Source organism: Pomacea canaliculata, linkage group LG13, assembly GCF_003073045.1.
Source record: "Pomacea canaliculata isolate SZHN2017 linkage group LG13, ASM307304v1, whole genome shotgun sequence".
Lineage (NCBI taxonomy): Eukaryota > Metazoa > Mollusca > Gastropoda > Architaenioglossa > Ampullariidae > Pomacea > Pomacea canaliculata.
Window position 1 is genome coordinate 23,129,098 of NC_037602.1, and position 27,697 is coordinate 23,156,794.

A 27,697-nucleotide genomic window follows, 5' to 3' on the forward strand; every position below is an offset into this window, starting at 1 on the left:
ACTCATACATCTTGTTAGTGAGAGTCTGTAACTCGCTGTTTGTGCCCGCCATCAGATTGATGTCGTCAGAAAAGCGGAGGTTACTAAGCGGCCTTCCCCAGATCGACGCCGAGGTATGATGGCCTGAACTGTATCTCACATAATTTTCTCCAGGTAGACGTTAAACGGCCCTAGGGACCGTCGCGGAAAAGATATTACCTACATGGCTGTTAAAGAGCATTGAGCTCCTGGAGCCGTCGTACAGCGACAGGGTGGTGAGTACAAGACTTTATTGAATGTCCGTAGCGCTTTATACAATCGAACGCCTTTTAAAGTCGATAAAGTTAATTGCCGTTCTGCAGGTGTTTTTCAAAGAGGGACCAACTGTTGAAGATCGGATCCTGCCCGCCCGGAATCAGGACTGATCGTCTGCTAGCACTCCTCGTGAACCGAGATGCAACGAGACACAACATTGCTTTGAAAATGGCGTGGATTTAGTACACTATTAAAATGTTTTATATTTTACGGTTTCCATAACTTTACGAATTGTGTATAAGTGGAATACTGTGTAAAAGCAATTGGTTGTAACCAGGGTTATTTTTCATTGCGATCATTTTCATCTTTTCTTATCTTGCTGCAAGTCAGATATACAGGATGATGTAACAAAAGCTGTTTTTGTGTCTGACGGGAGTGTAAGTTAGATTGTACACAAAATCCAAATCAAATTTTTTCCCTTTGTATAACTGGTCTCTCTTTCTTATGTGGTTTCGCCCCCCCATGCCATGTACAACTAGGAATTTATAGGTTTTTTTAAGGCATCAATGGAAAATAGAAATCATACCTTGTCTTATTACACATTTATCAATAATTACACTCATAAACAGACAGACACACACATAAACAACCAAACAAGTAAAGAAGCTGGTTCATTAGGATTTTTTAACTGCTATAAATCAGAAAAAGGACATCACTCAAAAGGAAAAATTTTTATATGTATTGTTTTCTAAAATTAAGAATAGCAATGCTAGAGCGCAATAAGCAATAGGCTGCATTAATAAAATTAGTGAAACTGAACCAATAAACTGAGAAAAAACCGTTAGAAAGTGATATAAAATGTATTTGAAGGAAAGCATAAGGCATGTGATATGTGCGAGCAAAATAATTAAGAAAGAAATGTATGCAATGGAAATAATAACAATCACTAATATTTTGTCAAATAATAATGTACGTAAGAAATAATCATTGAATTTATTGATCAAAATATATCTTAGTCACCAACAATCAATGAAATATTACTTAATTTAATGCAGAGCACTGTATAATAACAATCATGATAAAAATGACACAAAAGCTTTAATTAGGTAGCACAAATCAGCAGCAAATCATCTTCTACAGCGTTATAATGATCAAATAAAGAAAGATAAAATGAGAATCTCATCTTAGACTGTTTTACTTAATCAGACCAAAAGGCTTAATTTTGACAATTTATTTTGCAGAGCTACATTTTCCTTTGTAACTCCTCCTGAACATGAGCAGTATTTAATCAGCAGACTTATTAACCATTGGAACAGAAATCAAAGCAGAGACTATCAGTCTCGAATCAAGTGTAACATTTCTTTTTTCCCAAACACAGTTTTCTAAAAATAACTGATTAGTAATTCAGATATGCGTTGCTTTAAAATTAAAATTTAATGACAAATCCTGACACGGAGATACAATTATGTCAGTAAAAAATTTAAAAAATACAAAGTTTAAGTGCCAGCAATGCCATGAGAAAGAAAACTAATGATATGAAGAGACAGAAAATATTTGAAAGAAGTACATGTATGGAAAAAATTTAGGTAGGTATATCTGATGCATACTGCTAAAGAAAGAGAATACAATTTAACACACGCATCTGAATGATCAAAATAATATAAATACATTTATAATGTCGACTTAACATATTTAAAAAAAATATATTTTCAGTCCATGAAAGATGAGCATGGCTATATTTTTCAGAACAAAAAATACTAGTTATAGTAAACAAATAGAAGCAAAGTAATAGTTCATGTCAAAATATAATTAACTATTGCTCTAGTACTACATAAGACTGTGAAATTTCAATTGCGTAACTTGTTTATCATAGAAATAAAGGAAACGCTAAAGGATAACTTTAATTAGTTTGCACAAATAGAAATAAATCAACACTGAATAGAAATAAATCATCACTAAAAAAAAAATAAAATAGATGAAACTTTTAAAAAAACTACTGGTGGTCTTAGGTGAATCAGTAAAACATGCAGACAGACATATTGCAATAATACATTGTAATGATTTTTTTGACGTGAAAGAAAGAAAAACATTAATTTTTGAATAATGTATACAATTATCATTCTGCACAACATATGGGGGATTTACTTTATCATCTGTAAAAAATGTAAGGCCACATGGTTATGGTAAAAATTGTATGAAAGTACAAAGATTGTACCAATGCTGACCTTTTGAACACCATAGGACACATAACACATTTATGTGAACGTGAGAAATGTCTATGTAACTGAACTATTTATCACGCTCTTTAACAAAACAAAAAATTATACTTTTAAAAATCTGAATAGCTATTCAGATACTTGATTCAAATACGAGTGCACATTCAACCTCACAATCTTACTCAGTACTATTTGTAACCAAGGAGATAAATTTAAAATCTTGCTGAGGACAAGATATTGCATATTCAAGAATAAAAAACTGTTTTAATCGATATAACTGTTGGTTGCAAAATATCATAGAACACAAATAAAATCTAAATTGAAGATAATTATGTAATAGTTTTTCTTATTAGTAATTACTGGTCCTCATAGTTGTTTCTCCTCCCATCTTTTGTATGCTTTCCATGTCTCCAACTTGTCTCAAGCTGACAGCATGCTTCTTGGAAAGCATGATTATTTTGCTAGCTAAGACATATATTTATTGTTACTATACATTTTAAAATAGCATAGAGGAGGCTGCTATGCATTACAGAATCAAGAAATGTATGTTAGAACATTACAATATCAAAATACATTTATTTCCCAAAAAGGAATATATAATGGAAAAAAAAGTGAAAGGGTTAAAATAGTAATAACCCATTTAGGAAAGCACGAGCAAACATATAAGAAATTCCTCAATGCAAATAAAGTTATAGCCACTTTAAAATCTAATAATGTTGTCAAAATATATGAGCAATCAAATGATGAGTTTTTGTAGAATTTTTTCCTACTGACACAAACATGAGCAAATTTGGTTAGTCAAGTAAGATAAAACATAGTGTGTAGCACAGAAAGAAAAATTATGCATACAATTATTTATGTTTCTGACAAAGTAAAAAGGTAAGAATTATATTAACAATGCACTAAAAAAAAATCTTGGATGTGGTAATAGTTATAATGTGAATGACTTTTATAAATGACTTTGACACCAGTATTGAATCTTTCATGTGGTATGATATAAGCATATAAAAGCTTTGACTATTAACAAAGCATAACAATAAGTGACAATGTGAACATCATGCAAATAAATAACTAGTTTGCATGAGTATTTTATACATTGCTTAAACATAAATTGATGCAAACAATATCCAAGGAAACTATTCAAATTTATAATATATGACTTAAACTCTTTATAGCAGCTCTTGTCATTAAATTCCCAGAAAACATAAATAATTGCATACTTGCTAATCTTTTCTTAACATTACTGTCGATTACACAGTCAATTCTTTTATTGATATTATACTGATTTTTTTTATTTGCATATACATGTCATGGTAGCAGCATACTAGGTGTTTACAGACATACAGCAAGATATCAGCGATATAAAAAAACAGATATAAAATGTAGGAATTTTATTTCAACAAACATGTACCCATCTTTAATTCCTCCAAAGCAGAAAACATTAAAGAATTAACCAAGACACAAAACATGTGAAACAACAGTACTTTGCTTCACAGATGGATATACATGTATAAGCAGGTAAATTCAACGCTAAAAAGGCTTTTAAAGATCAGTTAGTATATGGATGTTAAAAGCTTACATTACAGTTAACTGAGCCATTATGTCTATCTATGTACAAACAAGTCTTTCTGTCTTTCACGTTAACACATATGCCTGCAATCGATGTAGCCTTAAGGACTGGACTGATATTTATCTCTTCCACCTCCACCTTCGCACTGACATCACTGTGGCATTGTACAGTGAACGTTATAGTTAGAGGCTTGCAGGAAGAAAGAAAGAAAGCCTCTATGTGCAAGTGATAATTTCATTATCTTCATTTATTTGTATTGTTAAATATGAATCCACACGACTGACACTACAGTTGATGTTAAGAAGCCCAAGCCTCTTGAAACATGAAGGGTTCTACTGAAATGTAGCCCCACACACATCTAACAGAAAATAGTACTTTATATATTTAAATAAAACGGCTGGCTTTTTAAGAGGAAACATTTTACAATATAATTTCTGAAACAAATTTGATATAGTGATGTTAATAATATATATACATACAGATGAGATTTAAAATATAAATAAGAAATTACGAATATTAGTAAGGAAGGAAACAGGAAATCCACACAAATTTTAGCTTTACATAAAAAACAGTTAGGCTGTAAACCAAAGAAAATCTGTTGACTGTGACATTAAGCAAATGAATGACTATCTGGTTGTTAATTAACATAATCATAAGTAACTGTTTATATAAATATGTATGCATACATAATAAATTTAAACTATTACAGATTAATCACCAAAGATAAATCAGCTGCTAAGACTCCAAATAGTTGAATATTCTCGCAAATAAAGACCTTACTCTAGCGATGTATGCCGTATGACAGTCTCCACAGCTAGTTACAGTTTTGAATTATCCTTTCAAGGAAATTCTGCATTGACAGCAATTTAAACCATTCAAGTCATTTGATTCACCATCACCAGAGCTGCGTTTATAAACATTTGCATACCATCATCTGATAGATGTACATTTTCTACTTTTAAATAAACCTCAAACATATTTTCAGCAGTCCTGTTGTAAAAGTATTTCAAGTATCTCAGCATGTTTTCCCATACTGTGACCAGAAAAAAACATTTTGTAGACAAAGAGACAGTTAACCTATGATATTGTTATGTACAAAGCCCTGTTTATAAGTTCTTACGGTTCCAACTAGCTCATGGATGGGACTTTGTACATCAATGCAAATAGAAAACTCAGCGAAGACATGCTGGTGCACCGGCCACTGCTTTATGCAGACAAATTCATCATTTTGAAAGAAGTCTTTCTACTTTATCTACAACACTAGAGGCGAGACCGCACACTTGGCCTGCTTGCTCATCGCTGTAGAAGTCATCTGGAATTTTTGGGTACGTCAAAGAGTCAGGGTAGCGCATTCGGGTGTGGACACCCACAATGCTCTCGATTTCCATCGTCCAGCCAATGATTTCAGAGTCGTTGGTTAGAAAAGCAAGTGATCCAATGTCATGTGAGTAAGCTGGAACCTTGTCCGCATCTTCGCTAAACAACACGGCTTTCAGGGCTTTTTCTACCGCCTGTCACAGACAAAAAGTGAATGAAGGTAATTCATCTTACATGCACCAATAATTAGAGACAGCCAGGCGGTGCTGGTATTCCTGGTGGTAGTTACATTGAAGTTGGTTCCCTGAAACATGGTTGGGGATGAAAAAGAAAAGGTTATTTAGGACTGGCCACGACAGCCCTGATATCCATTTTTGTCAAAAGAGACAATCAAAGGTAGGAAATACTGATGGACTCTCCTTTAATACGTTTAAGGGTCGCGCGCACCAGTGCTAAAGTCACGTGATTGTACTGTGCAATGCCTCTGGATGACGTCACATCAAGACATCAGTAATTTGCATAGCCCTTCCCCACAATGTGATTAGTTGTATTATAAATTTAAGCTGGATGATTATTACATTTTAAGGATTATATTTTTGTCCTGATTATTTTATTGTATCTGTGTGTTCTTATAATTATTGGCGCGCGGGATCTTACTGGTCTTTTGAAAGAGACAACAACCGGAAAAAGAATGCTGTATCTGTGTTATTTTCCTAATGGAGTTGCGAACCTGACAACAGAGGCTTCAAAGAGGATTCGTTGCAGAAGTGGCTATAATGAAGTACTTTTATCTTTGAGGGCGAATTACGGTTTTAATGTGTCTTAATGTAAGTCGGTAAAATACATTGTGAGTTGATTTCTTTCGATATTATTCTTATTTCTTAAATTCATATTTCTGTTGGTGCTTTCTTTCTCTTTTAAGAGTAACTGTTGAACGCGACACTGAACAACTAGCCAGCAATGAAAGAAAAGAGAGAAACTACAGATGGTGTTTACCTGATGACAGTTGTAACATATCCAATTGTGTCCTTGCTGGAAGCTCTCTCTGGTCGTCAGGGCGAACCTCAGGTCAGCTTGTGCCTGGCGGAACCAGCGGCGCCCTTCTCCAGGCTGTTTGTTGGGTGCTGGTGCAGATCTTCTGGACTGGTAGTAATCCCGATGTTGTGCTGCCCGCTTGTTCATAAAACTAAAGAAATTGAAAAAATCCGTTCCGTAGAAAGAGCTGTCGAAATTTTCTTTGTGTTCTTCATCTTCGTCTGGGCTAATGCTTTCTCCTCTTGTCAGTCGGTGGACGTAGTGATTTAGCATCTGCATCACACGTGTACAGAAGTCCTCGTTGTCTCTGTTTTTATCCGGGTGCCAGGTGAGAAACAATCGCTTTACTATTCTTCTGCGATCTGCTTCATCCTCCAACTGCCAGGCCACTATAAGAGTTTCACGAATCTCTCTGAGTACAGCCTTCATGTCAGATGGCACAGTCTTTTCTTGATCAGTTTCCGTTGGCCCTAAGAACTCATCAAGGCTTTTAGTGATATTTTCTTTTCGGACAAACTTGTAAATCTGCATTACTGATACCACTTCTTCGCCTTTTTCGGGACCCAGATAGATGCGATACTTGCGGGTAAAAGGAAACAATTTGCTCTGCTCGCTGCCGCCCTCTATTCCTTGCACAATAGCATAGACATATACGGGATTTGCTTCATCATTGCATGCTCCTAGATCAGCTTCGCCATCTTTTTTAATGACAGGATCGTACATTTCAAAACCTACGATTTCTCCAACTGTATACTGGTGGAAACTGTTGTCTAAGAAGCAGTGATCTTCAACTGGAATGAAAGAACCTGCTTTGGGAAATGCCGAGTAGTCTTGCCCATTTAAAAAGTCACACGCAGGTAAACCTTCGTCCTCAAAAAGTTTCAAAGCTTGAACGGGGTCTTTGAGCACTTCCATCAGGTAATAACTGTCAAGCTCAGTGTTCAGAACAAATTGAACAGCGAAGAACAATGCCCGGCATATTTCTTGATCGTTCCTTTCCATATCGCGACAAACTTTTGCGTCGAGATAAGTAGTGTATTTCCTGTGTTTGGAGTCTGTTTTTTCCGTAAATGTTGCTCTTTCCTTGCGACTGTCTTCTATAATCGCATCTTTGTGGTAGAGTACCGTGTGAAGATTCTCTACCTCTTTCACTGTAATATGTGTGAGGCATTGAGTGATGTGTTCTTTTGATTGTTTTGTAAACGTTTGCGAATTTTCCTTCATGTGCTTGTCATACGCCAACCAAAGAATAGCAGCAACAGCAGCAGGATTATTTATCTTATTTTGTACTCTTTTGGCTTGCTCACTTTCGTAGGCTCTGCTTTTCAAGTTATCTGGTACGACTTCCCGCACAATGTTTGAAATCCATTTCATTTGGTGAGCAGTTGGAAGTAATTTCATTTCATCAAGAGGCTGTGCAACATTCATCTCAAGTGATCTGAAGCCAAGAAAAAATTGTGTGTCTGCTAAAGGCTCCTTAAGTCTTCCTTCTAAAGCTGGTTTGTCCACAAATATCAAGGAAGTTGATATTTCAAGACGTTTATTGCGACTTGGCAGGAAGAGCTGTGGTACTGATATCATCTTTGTTTCTTCTTTTTCAGATCTCAGACATCGAAAAAGACCTTCTAATGCCTTTTTCACGATGTTCAGTTCTTGAGCATTCAATATTTTATCATTTGTCTTAGTCTTCAGCCGCACGAGGACTTTTGCATAATGGTTTGCTGTAACAGTTGCTGAAACATCAAGTTTCTGAAAAAAACCAAAAAAAGGTCCAAACATTGTGGGTGCTTTTTCAATTTCTCCATCAATAGTCTCTTCAGGTCGCAGATCAAGAACAACTACTTCCGGCCTCATCATTTTTTCGTTCTCGATATCACAAATTATGGGCAGACTCTTTAATAAATTAATGTCTTTTTCTCTTGCATTCTTATTTAAAAATTCGTATATGTCCATCATTATCTTTGCTAGGAGACCGTCCTTCTTTTGTGAGAGAGTTGCAAATATTTCAGGTCCCTTTTGGCCAGCCAGTGCACTGCAAACATTTCGTGTATGCTCCATCACTTTTTCCACTGGTGCGATTTCGTGAAACTGTAGCTCTTGCAAGATGTATTTGTGGTGTTTGTGTCGGTATGTAAGACTTACTGGGTCGGCATTTGGGCTTAGGATAACACTGCTGCTCCATATGAGATGAACATGTTGTAGCTGACAGCTTTCACTGAAGGAAACCAAGCGATTTGCATTTGGAGGCTCAGCAATAATCTTCATGCAAGTCCCTTCTTGTAGAGCATCCACACTCAAAGGTAGAACAAAACGAATATTTTTCACATCATGGAGAATTCTCTCTTGTTTTAGATCTTTTCTGTGAAACAAGTGTGTTACTAATACCTTTGAACGCTTTTCGACACTGGATATGCCTTGTCTTCCATCCATTTCAACCTTGCGTGCAAATTCAAGAAAATTGACAGAAGATACCTCGCAAACCATGCCAGCTTCCTTCATAAGCGTATACCATTCATATCCATCATACGGCTCCGGTGGCAGGGATGAGCGGTCACACAATTCACGGAAGACAGGTTCATGGGGACTGAAGAACTCGCTGGCTCTGTACAGACGACCATCTTTTTCTAGAAAAGCTGTAACCTTGAGCTGGCCAACGAGCTGGTCTTTTTCAGATTCGTTGATATAATCAAGTCTGTTTCTAATGTATGTCATATGCTCAAGGATGTCGCTCCGAGGAAGTGCGTCTACAGCGGGCAAGAAAAACTTTGCATAGAACTCTGTAGAAGAAGGTTGTAACAAACACAAAAACTGTGCTATCTCGTTCGGCACACAGCTTCTTTTCAACAACACCTTTCTTTGAACACGTGACCATTCTCCGAGGCCGGCAGAAGGAACATCCTCTGAGAGACTTAACACAGTGAACTCAACTCCGTCCTGTGCAAGCGGCACTACCTCGCCATTGACCGTAATGAAGAAAGGAAGTTTCTTCAGTTTGGTGCAGATACTTCCTTTATCGGCGCAGTATTCCTGTAGCACGTGCAGACGGTCGCTGAAATATCTCAGAACCTCGCAAGCATCGTCGATGTTGACTGGCATGGTACCGAGGGGAGAGGTCAAAGCGTGCATCAGGGCATAAGGGTGACTGACTGATGCTACAACGTCCACAAGAATTTGTTGATTGTTGTCACGAAGACATTCCATATCAAGAAGAGGCAGCGGCAATTTTGACAACATGTGGCACATTTTGGGATGAGATTGGTTATGAGAAGATGATACATGCACCACCAAATGTGAATCCTTCACGGGGTACAACATCGTCTGTGTAGTAGCACCATTAGTCTTCCTTACCACAGGAATGAGAGTCCATGGAGCCAGCGATTCTAGGGCTGCATCAGCTTTTTTCCGGAATTCAGAATCAGTCATCTTGTCGTCTTTTTTAATCTGTGTTGCAATGAAATCCCAGAAGTTTGCAAACCAATTTTTATTTCGTACGGAATGTGTCTTGCAAGTCCATGAACACCCAGCTTTGTACTGTTCTTCTGCAAATGTTCCTGGCAGCATGAGTGTCAGTGAGGGAATGTCAAGGTCTCTCATCAGGTCTTGTGTCTTCTCAGTAATGGGCAAAAACTTCATGATGCTTTCGTGCACAAACCTTTCAGGTGAACCCGGAAGCAAATTTAGAAATGCTGATACGAAAGGTAACTTTTCTTTCTCCAGTTTCTCAAAAAAGTGAACAGACTGCGACTGGAGGAGACATAAAGGCAGTCCTTCTAAACAGCAGAGAAAATCATTTGCTTCGCTTACATAGGTAAGAAGAAGAACGATGTTTTTGAGTGTCTTAAATGGAGTGGCACCAACATGTTGTGGAAGATCAGTCACATGACATCCATCTTCTCGATGGTCTCTTGCTGACTTTAAAAAGCAAATCACATTGTCAGGTGTAACTTCTTTGACTTCCTTTACACCACTGTTAACAAAATATTGATGTATTTTGAATGGAGCAAATAATATCTTCATGTTCATATCTTTCAGCAAAGTTGTTAGTTTGTGTGATTTCTTTTGTGCTATGTCGTACTCAGTGGACACTGAAAATGTGAAAGGAAACATTGTTCTAAACGTAGCCTCAAGATTAGAGAAGTAACCAGAAAAACCATCCTTCCTAACTGCAGCTACCCAATCTATACTTGTGGAATCTGGCTGAACGACTGGAAAAAGAGGCAATTCTTTCTCACCAAGTTGCCGATAAATGAATGTGACGAACATTTTCCAGAAATCTGATGGAGCCTCAATGGGGTTTGGAAACAAGTTGTGATAAAAGTTTAACAACCGCTCTCTCTTTCTTTGTTCAGATTTTCGATCTTGAAAACATAATTCCTTGACAGCCTCAATAGCTCTAATGTAAGCAGGCACTATGACATGCAGAGCTAATAGTGTATTCCATTCAGTTTTTACTTCACCATTCTTCGTCCACAGACCTCGCCGCGTTTCATGATCAAGAGCGAAGTTTCCGTTGACATGAACTGGAAGTTTTGTCTCCACTGGCAATGGGAGAAAACAGAAAGCGAGATGCTTTTGTGAATATGTTTTAGGATGTTTGCTTTCCAGCTTAACAGCCACTCCTCCACGAGGAGAATTTACTTTATGATGTTTGCTTTTCAGCTTAACAGCCACTCCTCCACGAGGAAGGATTCTGAAGTGTTCTTTCTGCCATTCAGTTTCCAGTTCTGAAGACACTGTTACTGTGCCAGTGAAGCCAGCCTTGCTGACAATAATGTATTCTTCCGACAAACCCTTGGAGTCACCAATGGTTGCTTTTAGAACCACTTCGAAAGGCTGAATACTTTTTACGTCTGAGGTTTTGTTTTGAATGTCTTTTGCTGTCTGTGATACTTGATCTTGAAAATGTACAATTTCTGTATTACTAATATTGTCTACTGTCATTTTCACTTCATACTCCTGATGCAAGTCTCCATTGTCGCTGACAGTATATATTCCAATTGTTCTAATGCTGTTGAGAAATAGAAGGCAAATACTCATTTGTGTTTTGAACTGTTCAATTAGGCTCACGACATTGCTTTGTTCTATTACACTATTCTTTTTTATCTGAGACTTTTTGGCCATCTCCTCATGCCGTAAAGGAAGTCTGAACAATGTTCCTGACTGCTTCATGTCGATGCAGTTTTCAAGGTATCCAGCAAACATGTCTGGGTAGTTTTCTCGAAGGCGGTTGACCTTCGTAATCATAGTACCCGCATTGTTGGGTGTTGCACTATCTATGTACTGGCAATTAGGATCAAAAACACAGACAACCTCGTCTTTATCGTCTTCGCGGGTCCAGAAGGATGGAACATCAGTGATGTGATACACAACGTTGAAACCAACGCCATACTTCCCTGTCTTCAGCATGTCCTCGCGCTTGCTGCCTACGCCAAGACTTTGGATGCCCTTTATATCTTCAGCTGTGAACGACTTGTTGTTGTACACACAAAGGGCTGGACCCTGAAGGCTCTCCCATCCTAATGGTACTCTCTCAGTGTTAAGGGAACGGAAATCTTTGATGATCTTGATTTCCGTGGCCCCAGAGTCATCAGCATTCTGTACGAGTTCGTAAAATATAGACGAATCACACGTGAAGCCATCCAGCAGTCTTGTAATTCGAGTCGTTAGCTCTTCGTGTTGACCAAAGGGGATACCAATGCTACTGAATATCTCATGAACGTCTCGCATTCTTTTTGTTTTCACGCCCAGAACTTGAGCGACCTCAGAGGAAATTCTTCCGTGGACAAACTTCATTGTTCCTGATTCCTTAATCCAGTCACAGTCGTCCACACACAGGCAAGACGCGTGCTGCATATACCCTTGACGATCAGGTAAATACACGTCTGCATCATTTTGCAAATGACCATGACCAGTTTTCTGAACAACATCATATAACAGTTCTGCTAACTGAGTGACGACACTTATAAGCTGTTCAGAGATAGAACTTTCAGCATTCTGTTTGTATATTCCTTGGAGGACTAAAAGTATGTCCTGTATGTCAAATTCATCTTTCACTCCTACAGCCTTAAATAGCTTATCGTAGTGTGAAAACACGCTTGGAAGCTCAAACAGAAATGACTCACATTTATACTTGTTACGAAGAGCTACTTTGGATGGAGAGACAAAACCAGACCCAACCCAAATAAACTCTTTATCACTTAGACTGTCGCATAGCATCTGCTGCATGGTTTCATCTGGCTCGTTAATACAGTCCCTCAGATACTTATAAATGCTCTCACAGATGTGTAAGATTTCCTCTTTGTTGATCTCAGGGTTTCTTTTATATTCCTCTGTAATTACAGCGAGTTGCCCTATGATTATATTAAGAAGTTGTTTGCTGGGTTTATCTTTCTCCACGGTCATTCCAAGAGACAGGAACACCTTCATTTTCAAATAAGAAAGGTCCGATCCGAGAGGTTTCAAATCGACCAGCTTGACCTTGCAAGCTACCAGTTCTTTCAGGCTGTCAGAAAATAGCTCTACTGGAGAAGCTAACATTCTGTCAGTGTTATCACCTTCCCATGGAAAAGGCCAGTCTTTTGGCTTCCGTAAGATCGGTAGGAAGCTTATGGTAGACAAGGATGACAGAACATCTTTAGGACAATTGTCGATTCGGAGTGACAAACCCTCACGATGCGCCAAGTAATTTATCAAAAAAGAAGTACGTCTCAAGGCTTTATCACTATCTGTTGAGATAAGGCTGCCTATAGAATGAGCTCTTTCCATTACCAAATCCCATGGCAAATCATCTTTCATCATTCCAAGTGTAACAAGCCTTGCCAAACATTCGTTGGAACAGAAGTTTACATCTCTTTTGCTATCTGGAGAAAAATTCTTGGAATTTCGTGGGAAACGACAATCTGAGTCCAAAAATAGTTTTGCGGCATTGCCATCTGGATGAATCAAGTCCTTCGGGGACTTCAGTTCGTTGCTGCTGACGCAGGGTATGCAACAAGAATGCCTAACTAGCTCTACGATTTTAGAATCAACATTCATCAGAGCATGCATTACTAATTTGTCTCTATTTTCACTTGTCCAGTAGTTACTGTCGCCTATGTTGGGAAAGAAAAAGTCCTTGTAGAATGCAAACTGAGTTATTGTTCTCTCTCTTAGCGACTCCTCTTGTCCTGCTGCTACCATCTGCTGAAATACATCAACAGACACTTGCACCAAAAGACTTCCTTTTTCATTCCAAAAGTAGTTGAGGGCATCCCATGCGATCTCACCAACATCAGATGCTTTTAAGTCTGGATCCATAAACCGAGCATCCCTGAAACATACCCAGGAGTTTGTTCGTGGTGCAGGAAGTAATTTGTTCTCTTTATTCACCAGATGGCTGTAGAAATGTCTCATCAGGCTTGGTTCGCCTTCTGCCCTCGGCCATAACTGAAAATACTGCTGAAAATTTTCATCAGCCATAGCTTCCTCGTGAAGGCTTTCCAGAAGTAATATGTATGCACGACATACAGGGTCTGCAAACAGAGCCCTGTTCCATTCATCCCCTTGTACATTGGACACGTCATCCTCCGTCTTGGCAAGAAGACCACGACGACTGGAGGTCAATGCGAAGGTTCCATTAACGTGGACTGGCATGACCAGGCGAACCGTTTCTTCCGGCAAAGGCAGGAAGCAAAAGACATGGCCCGACTTGTAGAAACCAAATGGACTTTCGGATAATGATGTTATGTGTCCGTCTCTCAACAAAATAGCAACTGCAGCGAGAGGAATGTATTTTTTTCTTTTGTACTTATCGGCTAAATTTGCAGACTCGTTGACACCAGAAGCCCAACTAATCCTCCATTTGGTTTGACACTGAATGGGACTCATGCCAAAGTGGTCTTTTGCTTCATTTGTGATTTTCATTTCTAAAATAATGTCTTCGTTTACTCTCAAATCTTTAGTCTCAGGCCAGTGTTTTGCTGTGAACTGTACAACACTTTCCTTCACTTCAGAGCAGAGAGGAGCAAAGATTCTTCTGCTAGAACTGCGGTTTAAAGTTAAAAGACATGTGGCATCAGCTGGATTTTTACTTTTGCTGGATTGATAATAAATCTCAAGTTTTTCGACGTGTTGGGTGAACGTCAAGAGATTTCCGGCTCTCTCCATCAGGAGTTTGAGAAATTCCTGTCTTTTACTCTCAGAATATGCTTCTTTCTTGATTTTACTCTCTAAGGCCTGATCATGTGTTCTTAAGGGAAACCTAAATAAAGTTCCATCGTATTGCACTTTCTGTTCCCTGTGCAGACTGCAGCCAAAAACACCCTGAAATGGTTTAAACTGCTCTGGCATTCTGACGATAAGTGCACGATTGATAGGTTTTGTGAAGTCCAATTTGAGCCCAGATCCTTTAAGGTACTTGACTTGAGGATCAAAGATGGCCATGGTGTGGCGACTGATAAAGCTGGGGGCATCCGTTAGATTGTACACAGAGTTAAATCCAAGTCCAAACTTTCCCACTTTTGTTCCATCGTCTGTCTTAGTACCTGCTCCAAGTCTGACAATATTTTGGAAGTCTTCATCAGAAAACATGGCGTTGTTGAATGCCCACAATGCAGGCCCCTGTAGTGAAGCCATTTGCTCGTTGATCAGGTTTGTCCGTGCATCCATGTTCTCACGCTCGTCCAAGAGGAATTTCACCTCCGTCGCTCCTGCATCGTCTGCGTTCTGGATGAGTTCTTTGGGCACAGAAAAGCCGTCAGTGTACGAGTCCTTTAGAAGGCTGTGCAGCCGATCAGTCAGCTCCTCGTGCTGCCCGTAACCAAAGTCCAGATCTTCTATTCCCGTCAGAGCTCGGTCCTTCATCTGAAGAACCCCCAGCTGTAAGGCCGTCTCTCTAGAAATCTCACTGTGTACAAAGACGATCTCTTCATCTTCATTACTTTCCAGTGCAAAGACGGTGGACGATGACTCTGTCCATATTGTACAGTCCTTTGCGCAACGGAACTGCAGAACATCTTGTTGCTCGTGGCTGATGGGAACAAGGACCTCGCCACTTCTTGCTGATTCACTTTGCCTAAGGATATCAAGAATCTGCTTGACAAGTCTCATGTCTTTAGTGTAATCAGTTTTAGAAACAGGTCCACTCTCATGCTTTGCCTTAATCTCGTTCAAAACTTCTTGCAGCAGTTGGTCGTCTTGGTACTCAGAGCTGCCACATCGTTGAAAGAGATCACAGACGTTTGACATCTCAGTGGTTACAGGAAATCTGTATGGAGTCAAGTCTATGTCTTCATCCCTCTTATGTATCCAAAACTGTGTTGGTCTAACAAAGTGACCTACAGACTCGACGAACACACAGTCGTTTTCTTTCAAAAACTGACAGACACTCGACTCTGATCTCCATCTATTCAGCCTCTCAAATACTCTGTGCAAGATAAGTTTGTAATGAGGCGATTCTTTAGTGTTATAGCAACGAACAACGTTCAGCAGATGGCTGAGAACATCTTGAGAAGTCAATTCTCTTACAACCATTAGCTTCTCAGCAACATCCTTGGACATTCCTGACCTCATAACAGCTCTAACGGATCCACAATACACGAGATCTGTGTAAAGAGCCATTTCACAGGGACTGACAATGGCAGGAGTAGATTGAAGAGGTAAACTCGTTGGATAGTCTGACGGCTTTTGATGATGCTGGAGACACGGAATGCATTGTATCTTGGCTAGTCTACCGAGATTAGTAAACAAATGTCCTTGACTCAACAACAGGGTCCACAAGCCTTCAGCCTTCCTACCTGCAGTTACTCGGTCTCCTTGTGCTAGTAGGTCTTGGATGCGCTGTGCAGCTGATGTCAGATCATCGTCTTTTATTGAAGTTTCATCGCGGAGTCCTAATTTCTTTAATTGTGAAATAAACTTGGATTGTGCAAACTCCTCACAAGGAAACAGGTTTTCTTCGAGAAACAATTCTCTCAAAACTGGCTTTTCACAGTCATATAGATCCTCTGCTTTGTGTAGGGTCCCAGATGATGTTGGTAGGAACTGAACTTCTCTTGCCATAGTAGTTAGCTTTTGGTTGGACATTAATTGTGAATGGTTGAGAAAATATTTCATGAAAAGTTTTCTATCTGAATCTCTATATTCTCCCCGATACATGCATCGCAGTATTTCTTCAGCAATGTTGTTTAAGGTGACTTCAGACGCCCCAATCGTTAAGGCAGCTGATCTGGAGGACTCATCATACTCCAGAAGAGAACGCGGGGGTCCAACTGGAGGCGCGTCACGTGGCCCAATGGTGTTCACCTCTCTCACTGAGACCAACCGTCTGCTGCCCATCTCGGTGAACAGTGTTAAACCTGTCAGAACACTCACTCTTTGCGGGTCTAGATGTTTGGCATTTGTGATGAACATTCTGATTGACTTTCTTTCTTCCTCTGATGATGATGAGTTGAAATCAGATTCTCCTTTCTCACGTGCTAACAAGTTCTTGCTGAGCTCTTCAAGTGCTGCTAAAATCCCGTTTGTAGTCGGGTACTGGACGAGACCACCCAGGATCTGCTTGTGACCAGAAACATACGGTGGCAGTGAAACAACCGTGATGCCAAGTTTTGAGAGAGAGTTGACCATGTGTGTATTCAGCTCAGCCACCCTTGGGGAAGAAAGGCTAACGTAGTTACCTTTTAGTGGCAGAAGAGCTACCTGGGATCCTTCTACACTCGGCAATATATCTAAGTGACATAATGCAGAGAGATCAGTATTCCATGGTGCTGTCCTTTGAAGGAAAGTCCATACTTGTCGGATCCAGTCGTCATGCGATGAAAGTCTGACGGAGGAAGGTCCGAATCTCCTTTGTATGCTCATCGCCATCAACCTCGGTACATCGTCGCTTGTCGTGTCTACGATCTTCAGGAGAAAGAGACCTGAAGAGAGACAACTCAACAGTGAACTATTTCCTAGTTCTTAATTATCTGGACGTAGGCAAATTTCCTAGTTGTTCATTTAATCTCTCCTCCATTACCTGCAAAACATAACTTTAACACATCTGTTGACCCTGGTGAAGGGAATACTCTCAAAAAAGGGATTTCTTTGAAGCTATAGAATATTGATAATGTATATGGCTACTACCGATGATTTATGTGGTATGTTGTTTGATAACCCGAAGACGTTACTGAAAGCGACCTACCCGACTCTGCCATACGTCTAAGGTGGTTGTTAACGGTCACCGGCACCCGGCTGCTGCACATCACGTTTTCCAGACCAGGAAATAGTGACTGAATTTGCTCCTCACACCAGAAAATTTCGGCTCCACTGCGACGGAAGACACCAAATGTTCCGTCCTGAAGGGGAAGCAGAGGCCGGTCAAGCAGTAACTGCAGGTCATTGCCATGACTACAGAGATACTGCAACAGCAGCAGTTTATCTGTGTCGTTGAGCTGCTGGTGGTGAGTGAGGACCAGGCTGCTGACATGGTTGGGCGTGACACTTTGTGCCGCAGTCAGCAAGTAGAACTGCTCGAGCCCCGACATCACGTGACGTGGTAACCGGACGACGCTCTCTCTGTTGATGGTGTAGATGTGTATGACGGCTCGCTCTACGTCTGGTTCTACTGGTGATGGGAAATTCTGCAACACAGCTTGAGACAGGGGAATCCAGGTGTCTGTCGGCACTAAGGTGTGAAAAAATGCTTCCTGGGATAATCTCTGTAAAAGTGTTCGTGCCAGCGGCTGCCATCGGTCGTCCACAGCAGTCACATCTGGCCATGCTTTGTAGAATTCGTCTGGGTTTTTGTTATAAATCTCCTTGAGCCTTTAAAGAAATTCATAACGAGAAAAATCTTTCATCTCACTAACACATTAGATAAACAGTTGTAGAGATTAAGCCCAGAATTATACCACTTAATTAATATATTGGTATTACATTTCATGTTTGGTTCCTGTTAATTACATGTAAGAAATGTTACGCCATCAATCACATGTCGAGAGAAGCAGAAAGAGAGAGACATGACATAACATCTTAATGCCAATGATTGTAATTATGATATGGGGAAGATTCAAGCATGTTTACAATACTAAACAACATATTCATCAACAATCTATTCATAAAGTTTAGTTTATTTCTTGTTACTCGTCGAGCAGCATAGGGCCCCAACAACATCTCGCCAGCGGACCCGGTTTAGGGCAGATCCTCCTTCCGTGTGGCCCAGGTGGTTCCAAAATTTGCTTTGGTCTCCCAACTCTCCTCTCAAGTGCCTGCCTGGCAATGGTGTCAGCTGGTTTGCGCAGGGTGTGTCCTATTCAGCCCCATTTGAGTTTTTTGATGTCTTGGCTAGTAGCATTCTAGTTGGTTCTTTTCCACAGGCTGCTGTTGGAGATCTTTTCACGCCATCCTATAATATTACCAGAATATGGCGTAGGCATCTGTTGGTAAAGGTCTGGAGCTTGTTGTAGATGGTGTCTGTCACTCTCCAGGCTTCAGAATCATACAGTAGGACTGCCTTCACATTGCGGGTCTTACTGCGGAAGGACAATGCTCGGGAGTTCCAGATGAGGGCGTAGGCTGTTGAAAGCATGCCTGGCCTTGTTGATGTGGCTTTTGGTGTCATCGTCTGCTCCACCATCTTTGCTGACAATGTTCCCCAGATACTTCAAGCGATCTGTTTCCAGGATGTTCTCTCATTGAAGTTGATAATATGCAGCCCTGTCTTACACCAGTCTTATTTACGAAAGGTTGAGTGAGTTTGCTGCTGTGGGTAACTTCGCAGGACGAGTCTTCGAACAAACCCGATAATGTCATTTTCTTATAACTTAAACCTAATTATAATTTATAGTCATCATCTCTTTCCACAGGGGCATGACAAATGCTAAATATAGGTATTTCATCTACATATACACACACCTATATGCAGCTGAAAATTACCTAGGTTTTTACAGCTGCGTTTAATTACCCGCAAGCAAGCCACTTATTTCAAAGGATAGGGTTGCTATAACGTTCATATCCAATAAATCGAGAAACCTAGAGAGTGAGAGAGAGAAATAGGAGATAACTCTACCTGTAAAGAAGGGCCAAATACGCCAAGGGAAGCAATTCTTTGACTAGCAGACAGTTCCAGGTAAGCGCAGGCTCCATGTGAGCTCCGTTGCGCAGTTGGTCGGCTGTGGGCCACTTAATATGGCGGCGGTTCTGGCTCAAAGCAAAGAAGCCGTTGACGTGTACAGGCAGTCCCGTGGGACTTTTTGTCTCCAGGGGTAACGGCAGGAAACAGAAGAGGTGACTTTGAAAGCTTTGCTGGCCTCCCAGAGGCATGGCTACCCCCACGTAGGGCTGATAACACAGGTTCGGGTCTCCGCACAGCTTCAGCAGTTGATGACTCGCCTGCTCCCTACCCGCGTGGTAGTTGACCACCAGCCACCGCTCCTGATGCTGGGACTGACTGCTGGGGTCAAGGTCAGACATCATGACCTCGATCTCTGACCGGCAACACACCGGCGCCATGGGAAGGTCTTCAACGGCCGCTCGGATGCTGGTCTTGAACGCGGACCTGTCGTCCCTCACCGTATTCATACACTCCTTTGACAACTGTACTGTAAATACCGGCTTCGTCCCTTCGTCATCTCTGATAAACAGTTCGATCCTCTCTAAGTTCTTTAGAAAGATGAGCGTGGAGCTTGCTTCTGTTTTAAAAGCCTGTAGAAGATCTTTCAAACTGTCCTCTGTATACCGAGTGTCAGATAAATCGCTCTTCTGCCGTCTGAGAGGAAACCAGAAAAGTGTGCCTGAGAATCCGGATTGAGAGTGGAACACTGTGTCAAGTGACTGAGGAGATCCCGAGAGAAACACTGCATCAAGACAGTGAGTAATAGATTCCAGTTCTCTGCCCTTTAACCCTACCAGACTTTTGCGACTACAATACCTGTCCGCACCTTTGAAAGGGTCCATGTACAAAATAAACTTTCCACTGATGATCACCAGGCGATCTGCAACGAAGTCCTAAAGAGTCATTGACTATCTGATAAAATAATTATCAACCTAATTACATTAGTATAAGAAATGATACAACCATTAAGATAGCCCAAGTACACAGGCTCAGAGACTCATATTTCACAAAGAGTAAGGCATTTGGTAATTTTGGTAACTGAACTTAGCAAATCCCGTTACAGCAGAGTTAGTTCTTAGATAGACAGCTTACCTGTCAGGTGAAACACGGATTTAAATCCTAAACCAAATCGCCCGACCTTGAGCGGGTCTTTCTCCTTTAGACTGGTGTGTAACATACGAATCCCCTTCCAGTCATTTTCTGTAAATTGCTCATTGTTGTACACACAGAGTGCTGGACCCTAGAAACGTAAATAGGAAAAAATAAAAATTTTTAAACCTTTCTCCAAAGGGTTAACTGGCCGAAACCGACTTGAGAATTAAATAAACATTACATCCACTGTGACTTTGAATTGCTGTCCTCTTCTCTTGCTAAAATGCAAGCGATATATGGTACCAAGCAGTATTAACACCTATAAGGCTAAAGAGAATGGATCGTTCCTTGACATGTAAGTGATTTAAGGCTCAATCCGATCAAAGACAACTCAAAGAGAGTCAACAGAATTTTTTTATATTTATTAATAAATTTTTTTCAGGTGTGTAAATGAAACCAAATTGACATTTCTTTTTCTGTGAATGAAAGGTGTAATAATGATCAGTTTAGTTTCTTCCTTGTTGCTCCCTTGAGAAGTATAGGGCTGCATAATAATAATTACTCACACATATTAGTGGATAGGTGCTTGTAATACATTACTGGTAAATGAATAAACATGATAAATAAAACAATGAAATATAGCAAGTAACAACACTAGGATTAGCTTTGGTGGAGAGCTTTGAACATCTATGCAAATATTTGATTAAAATAATAATTCTTCTAAGTTTAACACAGCAATGTTGAAACACACCACACATGTGTAGCACAGAAAAGTATAAACATTTAATTGAAATTATCACTGAGCTATCTGAAAATAACGTGTCAAAAAGAAAATGCGAAAGAGACTTGGTTAACCCACTGTATAATATCTCAGGGCATGACTTTATTTATATTCTTTAACACATTATCTTTAACAAGTATGAAAATGTTGTAAGCAACAACATTATATTTGAGCCTGAATGTCCTCAAAATTCTAATGTTACTGTAGACTTACTGTAGTCAGAATTTTATTCCATTTTTGATGTACTTCCATTAACTTTGATTTTCATAAGATTAATGTGCTGTCAAATAGAAGTACAGAGCCTGTTGTGTATTTTTGTCTGTCCAAGATGAGGTCATATGTACAAGTATTTATATTTTTCACATATCATTTTGTGTTTGAAATTATCTCCCTTGTATAAGTGTCAGGGACGAGTTCAATCCTCAATTTCACAATACTCGCTCTCCATGTATACACACGTCCCCACACGTGTTCTTTCAATCATAAATCACATAGATTTGTCGTGGGCAACGAAAATTTTTATATAACTCAACACAAAGCACACACACACGTTACTGCGAACTATATATACAGTCTGAATGTCTTTCACGCCGCGGCCTGTAAATCAAAGTTGACGATTGTTTTCGAATAGTTCGCTAAAGTCTTAGTTACTCACACCGCACTGCCTGAAGTCATCGTCTGAGAAACCAGAAACAAAACGTCCTGGTAAAATCCTCTCTTTCCCTGGTCCAGAAATTAAAAGTGCAGTCTTGGCAACACTTGACGATGTCCACGAACAAAACTCTTAGAGGAACCACCCACACGTTCCGGTTCTTAATAGGGGTAAGTGCTGACTTGCCAGACACCTAGTCGACGACTAGGAATATATTCTCTGGGATCAACACACAAGATCCAAAGCGGACACTCCACACACTCCGTCCGCCTCTCATCACTTCTCCCAGCCGTCTGCTGTCTTCCAAATAATTTTCACTCTACGTAAATCTAAAATTGCGTCATAAAATGACGTCGGGTTCTGACGCGAAACCACGACGCAGCAAACACACTCACATACAGGTAAGGGCAATAATCTCTGACTAACAACAGACAGGGGCAACAACCCCCTGTTCCTAACATTAAGCGCTTGATGACTACCGCAAGGAGCGCTCGCCGCAATTCACTCCTCGCTTTTTAAATAGAAGACCGCGCCTGATTATTCATCTTTGTAATATACAGTCTTGGATACGGTTAAAAATATATACATGCATTTCTCGTCCTCCTGCAAGTGGCATGTGATGTTTATAGCGAGGTGTGTCATGCCAAAGTTCCACAAGCTGTCATTTCTTGTCTTGTGATGTCAGGCGCTAACCCCGTACTTGCCAACATGGGTAGAGATACTATGACATCAGCTGAAAGGCAGTGTATTCTGAACCATGAACAAAGGGGCTGTATCACCTGACATTCAGTACGGCACTGAAAATACGAGTACTATCTTGTTACTACGGGCAACCAGAAGGTGAAGGTAGACCAGACTTTGCTGTGGCCAGGTATCAATGAACTTCAGCGATTTTCAATAAAACAAAATGATAAAAAAATATATTACTATGCTTGGTGTTTTTCCATTTGAGCCACTGGTTAAGAGGAAAAATTAAAATAATTTTAGTAATTAATTTCCTTGACATGTACAGGCTGACCTTTGAACTGTGTTCAACTATCTTGATCTTTTCCTCCAGGACTAATAGGTCTCCAGTTTGGTGCTTTTCATCTAGCGATTTTGAAAGGAGCTGACGTTTGTCTTCAGGAAGTTGTAAAGATCTTTTGATGGTTTAGGTTTAGTACAGGGTGTTATCTGTGACAAGATGCCTATTTCTGCTTTTGTTAGCTGAACTTTTGTGCTGTTCTGTTTTATTGTGGTCCCCAGTATCTGCTAGGTCTTCTTGTTGTTTTGGTACAATTTCCTCTTTTATAATAAGACAATTTTCTTTTATCCAGTTTTCGTTAGGTGCCCTGTTGTGCTTGTATAGGCCTCATTGTGTATCTTTTTCTCTCTCTGTTTCTTCAAGGCCCAGTTCTCGTCATAGATGTAGGATGTCATTGGTGACCCAAAGTTGTTTCCTTTTTCTCTGACTCTCTGTGCTGTCTCTTCAGCTCGAAAGTCACACTTCTTTGACACTTTCCGTCTTTTCCTCTGTTATGCAGGCAGTCAACAGAGTTCAGAGTTGAAAATTTGCCTGCAACTTGGACTTAAATGTCTAAGCAATTTCTATAGTGCTATCAGTTTTAATATCGGATGCGAAGGGTTTTTTTTTTTTTCGAACTCTGTTTTATGTCAAGCTTCCATTTCAGAAGACCTGGCAGCGGGATATAATTGATTATAGGGCAATCCAGCTGACACGAGCTAGAAAAATATTTTTTGGCAAATGAATGACAAAAGCTCTATACCTTCTTGTGCATTGAACCCAACTTTTAGGTACATTGTTTACATTATCAGATTTAAATAAGAGGAAGCAGACTCAACAAACTGCTGCAACCATCTTGCTCGCTGCCTCACCTTGTACACTCAACATGATTGAGGCTAATCTTTAAACATCTCATAGAAGAATTTAAATACACTGCTGCTGAATGTCTAAGGCACATACGCCCGATGCAGCAGAATGACGACGACGACGACGATTCAGGACACACATGAAAGGAGATAAAAGGTTACCTGAAAGAACTTCAGATGGGGGTGCTTCTTTATTATTTTTGCGTCCACGTCTCTGTGAAACACCCGATGATCCGCCAGGATTTTCACGCTGCTCGCTCCTGCATCCTCAGCATTTTGTATCATTTCCTTTAGGACATAGCAGTGTAATCATGTCAGGCCATCTCATTTACTGGTTGAGATAGTAGTTTAGTCATGCATGACCCCACGCACCCGCTCGCTCATACACATAAGCACACACGGTGAAACAGAGCGAATGAAATAAAGAGATACCTTGAGGATCTGACCATCATCCGGGTATTCGGCCAGCACATTGCGTAGTTCATGGATAAGACCGGGCCGGATAAGCTCCAGTTCCTCACCCTCCGAGTCTTCAAACGAGTCATCCATCTTTTCCTTTATTTATGAAGAACTTGTCATTTCATTGTGGATCTTCGTTCAGCTGGTGTCCAGCATGGTTCCGTGAAGACACTACTAGGCCGCCATGTCGCCTGCAATAGGCGGGTGAGTTACAGCAAGTGCACGACATTAGTAAAGAGCGTTCAGACGAAAGAACAAATACAAAGGGTAAATGAAAGTTTCAGCCTGTTTCACATCTGTATTAAATACGAAATATGTTAAAAAAAAAATCTGCCTGGTTTTTATATTTTAAAAGTTAGCTGGTAGCCTACCAGCTACAAATTTCTTTGCTTTTAATGTTGATGTATGTACTAAGCGTAAAATCTGTTAAAGATGCCCACCCAAATTATTCTGCTGGTGTTGTTTCTTCTGGTCTTGTGGTCCCAGCTATTCGTAAACTATTGACACGCCCTCGCTCAGTTTAGAAACGTGTTTGAGTTGTCGGAAAGACCCCTTCTAACTGCGACAAAAGTTGTGAGGTTGGTGTTCTTTCCTGTGCGTTCTTGTTCATATCTGTTTCGTACAAACCTTTCATATTCTTCACTCTAGCAGCAGGTCGTCACAAGCTTCTCGTCTATTTCTATGGATTTGTCATAATGTCTTTTTGAGTCGATTGAGGTGATCAAAGGGTAGGGTTGGAAGAAAGCCAACACTGGTATTTATTCCTTTCTTTCATAGAAAAAAAAACGACAACGGGATTCTATCATACTGGACAGAAGACACAAAGACAACGGATAAGCTACCAATGCAGACCTAAATTCTCTCAACTACAAGTTGGCGAGGAAAGTTGTTGACTTGTCAGCTACAATGTCAAGCGAAGCTCAATGGGAAAAATTGTGACGAAACTGAAAACCGGAATGATCGTGAAAGTGACTATTGTCGCGGAACCGCCCCGGACGTCGCCGGACGCACGCTCGCAACCGCTCAAACAGCACAAACGCACAACCTCCCGCTCGGCCACAGACCGCTTGCGACGTCCCGGTCGAACCTGCACTGAACGTAGACCTCACAGCAAAGACAAAGACAAAATTTACGTTACATAACAAATTTATCACACACATAAAATAATACAAAAAATCGAATGAACAAACAAGCAACAAATAAAATAAAACAGTTGCCCTGTGCACAGGCAAGAACTAAATGGCCACAGAGTACACAGCAACCGCACGTACTGCGGGGTGACAAGTCTATTGTCCGCTCTGGGTGTCCGCTGACATGCGCACCTAATCTTTACTATCATACATTGATATCGAAATGTAGATATTTTTACATGAACTGAAACACCTTCCTCGAGCGTCCTTTGTAAACGCGAGGCTCGAGCACCCGCTCCACGCCTGTTCAACTGAGCGACCCCGTGGTATCGAGGTCAAGCTCAACAGGCACGGTCCCGAGGGACGCAACCTATGACCTGTCCACCTCAGTAACGCTGAGCTATTTTAAGTATAGCGGTGACCATCGAAAGACTGCTCGGTGCTAACCAATGCAAGGCCCACGCAATAATCATGATACCAATAACATATGCAGTGTTAGTGTTTCTATATGCGATAGGTTTTTGGGTTTATTTTTTTTTATACTATCAATCAGATGAGATGGTCAAATCAGCTGTACAACAGCTAAATAGCATCTTTTCGTTAAATTTTATGACTTGATTAAGTCACAAAATTTGACAGTATGGTGGTCTTAAAATAGGTAGGCTGGTACCAGAAGAGACCCGTGAAGGCCCTGCGAGCAACTATCGCGTGACGACAAGGGCGCTGGTCAGCTCGGGAGGCTGATAGGGTTACATCTTGTGAACTGTCCCTTCATCTTCCTTCCATCCGCGCGCGCACGCCCAACGACAGGTCAGTACGGGAGGCACAACACCGACAACCCAATCGCCTACACGCGACAAATATTAACTCAGACATGAAAGATAGATTGCAAAAAGTAGTGACTGGCTAGGACGTACGTGTACATGACCCCCTGTGGGCATGATCTATAGGGTGCACCAGATTGTGACAGATGCATTCGACCCAGCTAATTTATACCTCTTCTGTCTCATGCCCTTCGGAGTCGACTCGACCTGGTCAGAACTTCCCGGTTGAGACATAAATTTTCTTAATTAAATCAAGTGATTGCCTTCCAGACGAAGCTCGTGTCAGGACCAGTACCAGTTGAATGCGCCCTTCTCGTCACTCTTCCTTGCAATAGGGGCTGGGAAGTCAGCCTGTGCTGCAAAAATGGGGGCCTAAGTCGGAGATTCTTGTTGGTCATTAATTAACAGCCACTCAATTTAGACGACGATGGTAACGAAGCCAGTAACAGAAAAGCAGTTAACTATGTTTTTATGGAGACCATGACTAATGACGTCTACGAACACACAGAAACTTTCAGCCTGTAAAAGCCTCGTTTTAGGCGCCACACTTTTTCCTTGATTAAAAAAAAAAATCAAAGCCTTTTCAGCTTTAGAAATGCACAAGCAAATAATATATATATAATACAGATTACAAAGTACAAAGAATAAAGACATAATTATTGTAAGTTTTTTTTTTGGTTGCATCCATCATTTAGTTATGGATCGAGCCTCTCTTCAATGAAAGCTAAGGTCACACGCACGCGCACGCGCACTCTTTCTCTCTACTTACGTGCCAAACCAATGTTTTCTGTGGATTATGTCGTCCCTCTATTTGTCGGCGACTCATGTAGAGATGTGATCAGCAAGCTTGGCCGCACGAGGACAGACCGGTGTCGTCTTGCTGCAGAACTACGACTGAATGACCCTCGTCACTAGGTGTCGCTCTGATTCCGAGAAAACGAAAGTAGCTTTTGTTCGTGTGAAGTACTCCTTTCTGTTCGCTTGTAATTACGGTGATTATTGTTATTGGCAGGTCAAATATTTACAGAATGGGCCTGAACATGCATGGGACGGGTTGCGTGATAAAACAAGCGAAGCCAGATATAAACTTGACGGAATAAAGATAAGTTCATTGGTATCAAACATAAAATTCTATTTAAAAGCATTTGCTGGCAGAGGAGGCCACGAAATATCGCATGGTACAGCTGAATTTAGATAACTTTGTACCCTTTACACCACGTGTTGTACAAACTTTGTACTTTGAGCATGCATCTCCCCACCCATTCAATTAATCAGTTGTGCTGACGTACCTTGGCGATAATTTCTTTTTTCGCTCTACAAGTAAAACATAGACTTTAACGGCCGTTCTTACACAGGGCATTGCGTTAGTCGTAGCAGACGGCGCTGCTGGTGGTTTCTTGTATAAGGTTAATAGCTAAGCGATAGCGCGGGGGACGGGGGATCTGG

The 27,697-nt window shown here is 40.6% G+C and overlaps 1 protein-coding gene across 1 annotated transcript; it reads right to left on the minus strand.

Moving 5' to 3' along the window:
• Positions 1–899: 899 nt before the first annotated feature.
• Positions 900–27,484, minus strand: LOC112554683 (sacsin-like). The gene is made up of 8 exons (XM_025222627.1): positions 27,021–27,484; positions 24,271–24,488; positions 24,001–24,126; positions 20,537–20,684; positions 19,400–20,324; positions 17,534–18,156; positions 6,334–17,270; positions 900–5,531 (listed from the first exon to the last, which is right to left on the minus strand). The coding sequence occupies exons 2-8, from the start codon at positions 24,385–24,387 to the stop codon at positions 5,244–5,246; spliced, it is 13,164 nt and encodes a 4,387-aa protein (XP_025078412.1). The 5' UTR covers positions 24,388–24,488; positions 27,021–27,484; the 3' UTR covers positions 900–5,243.
• Between the last annotated feature and the right edge of the window lie 213 nt (positions 27,485–27,697).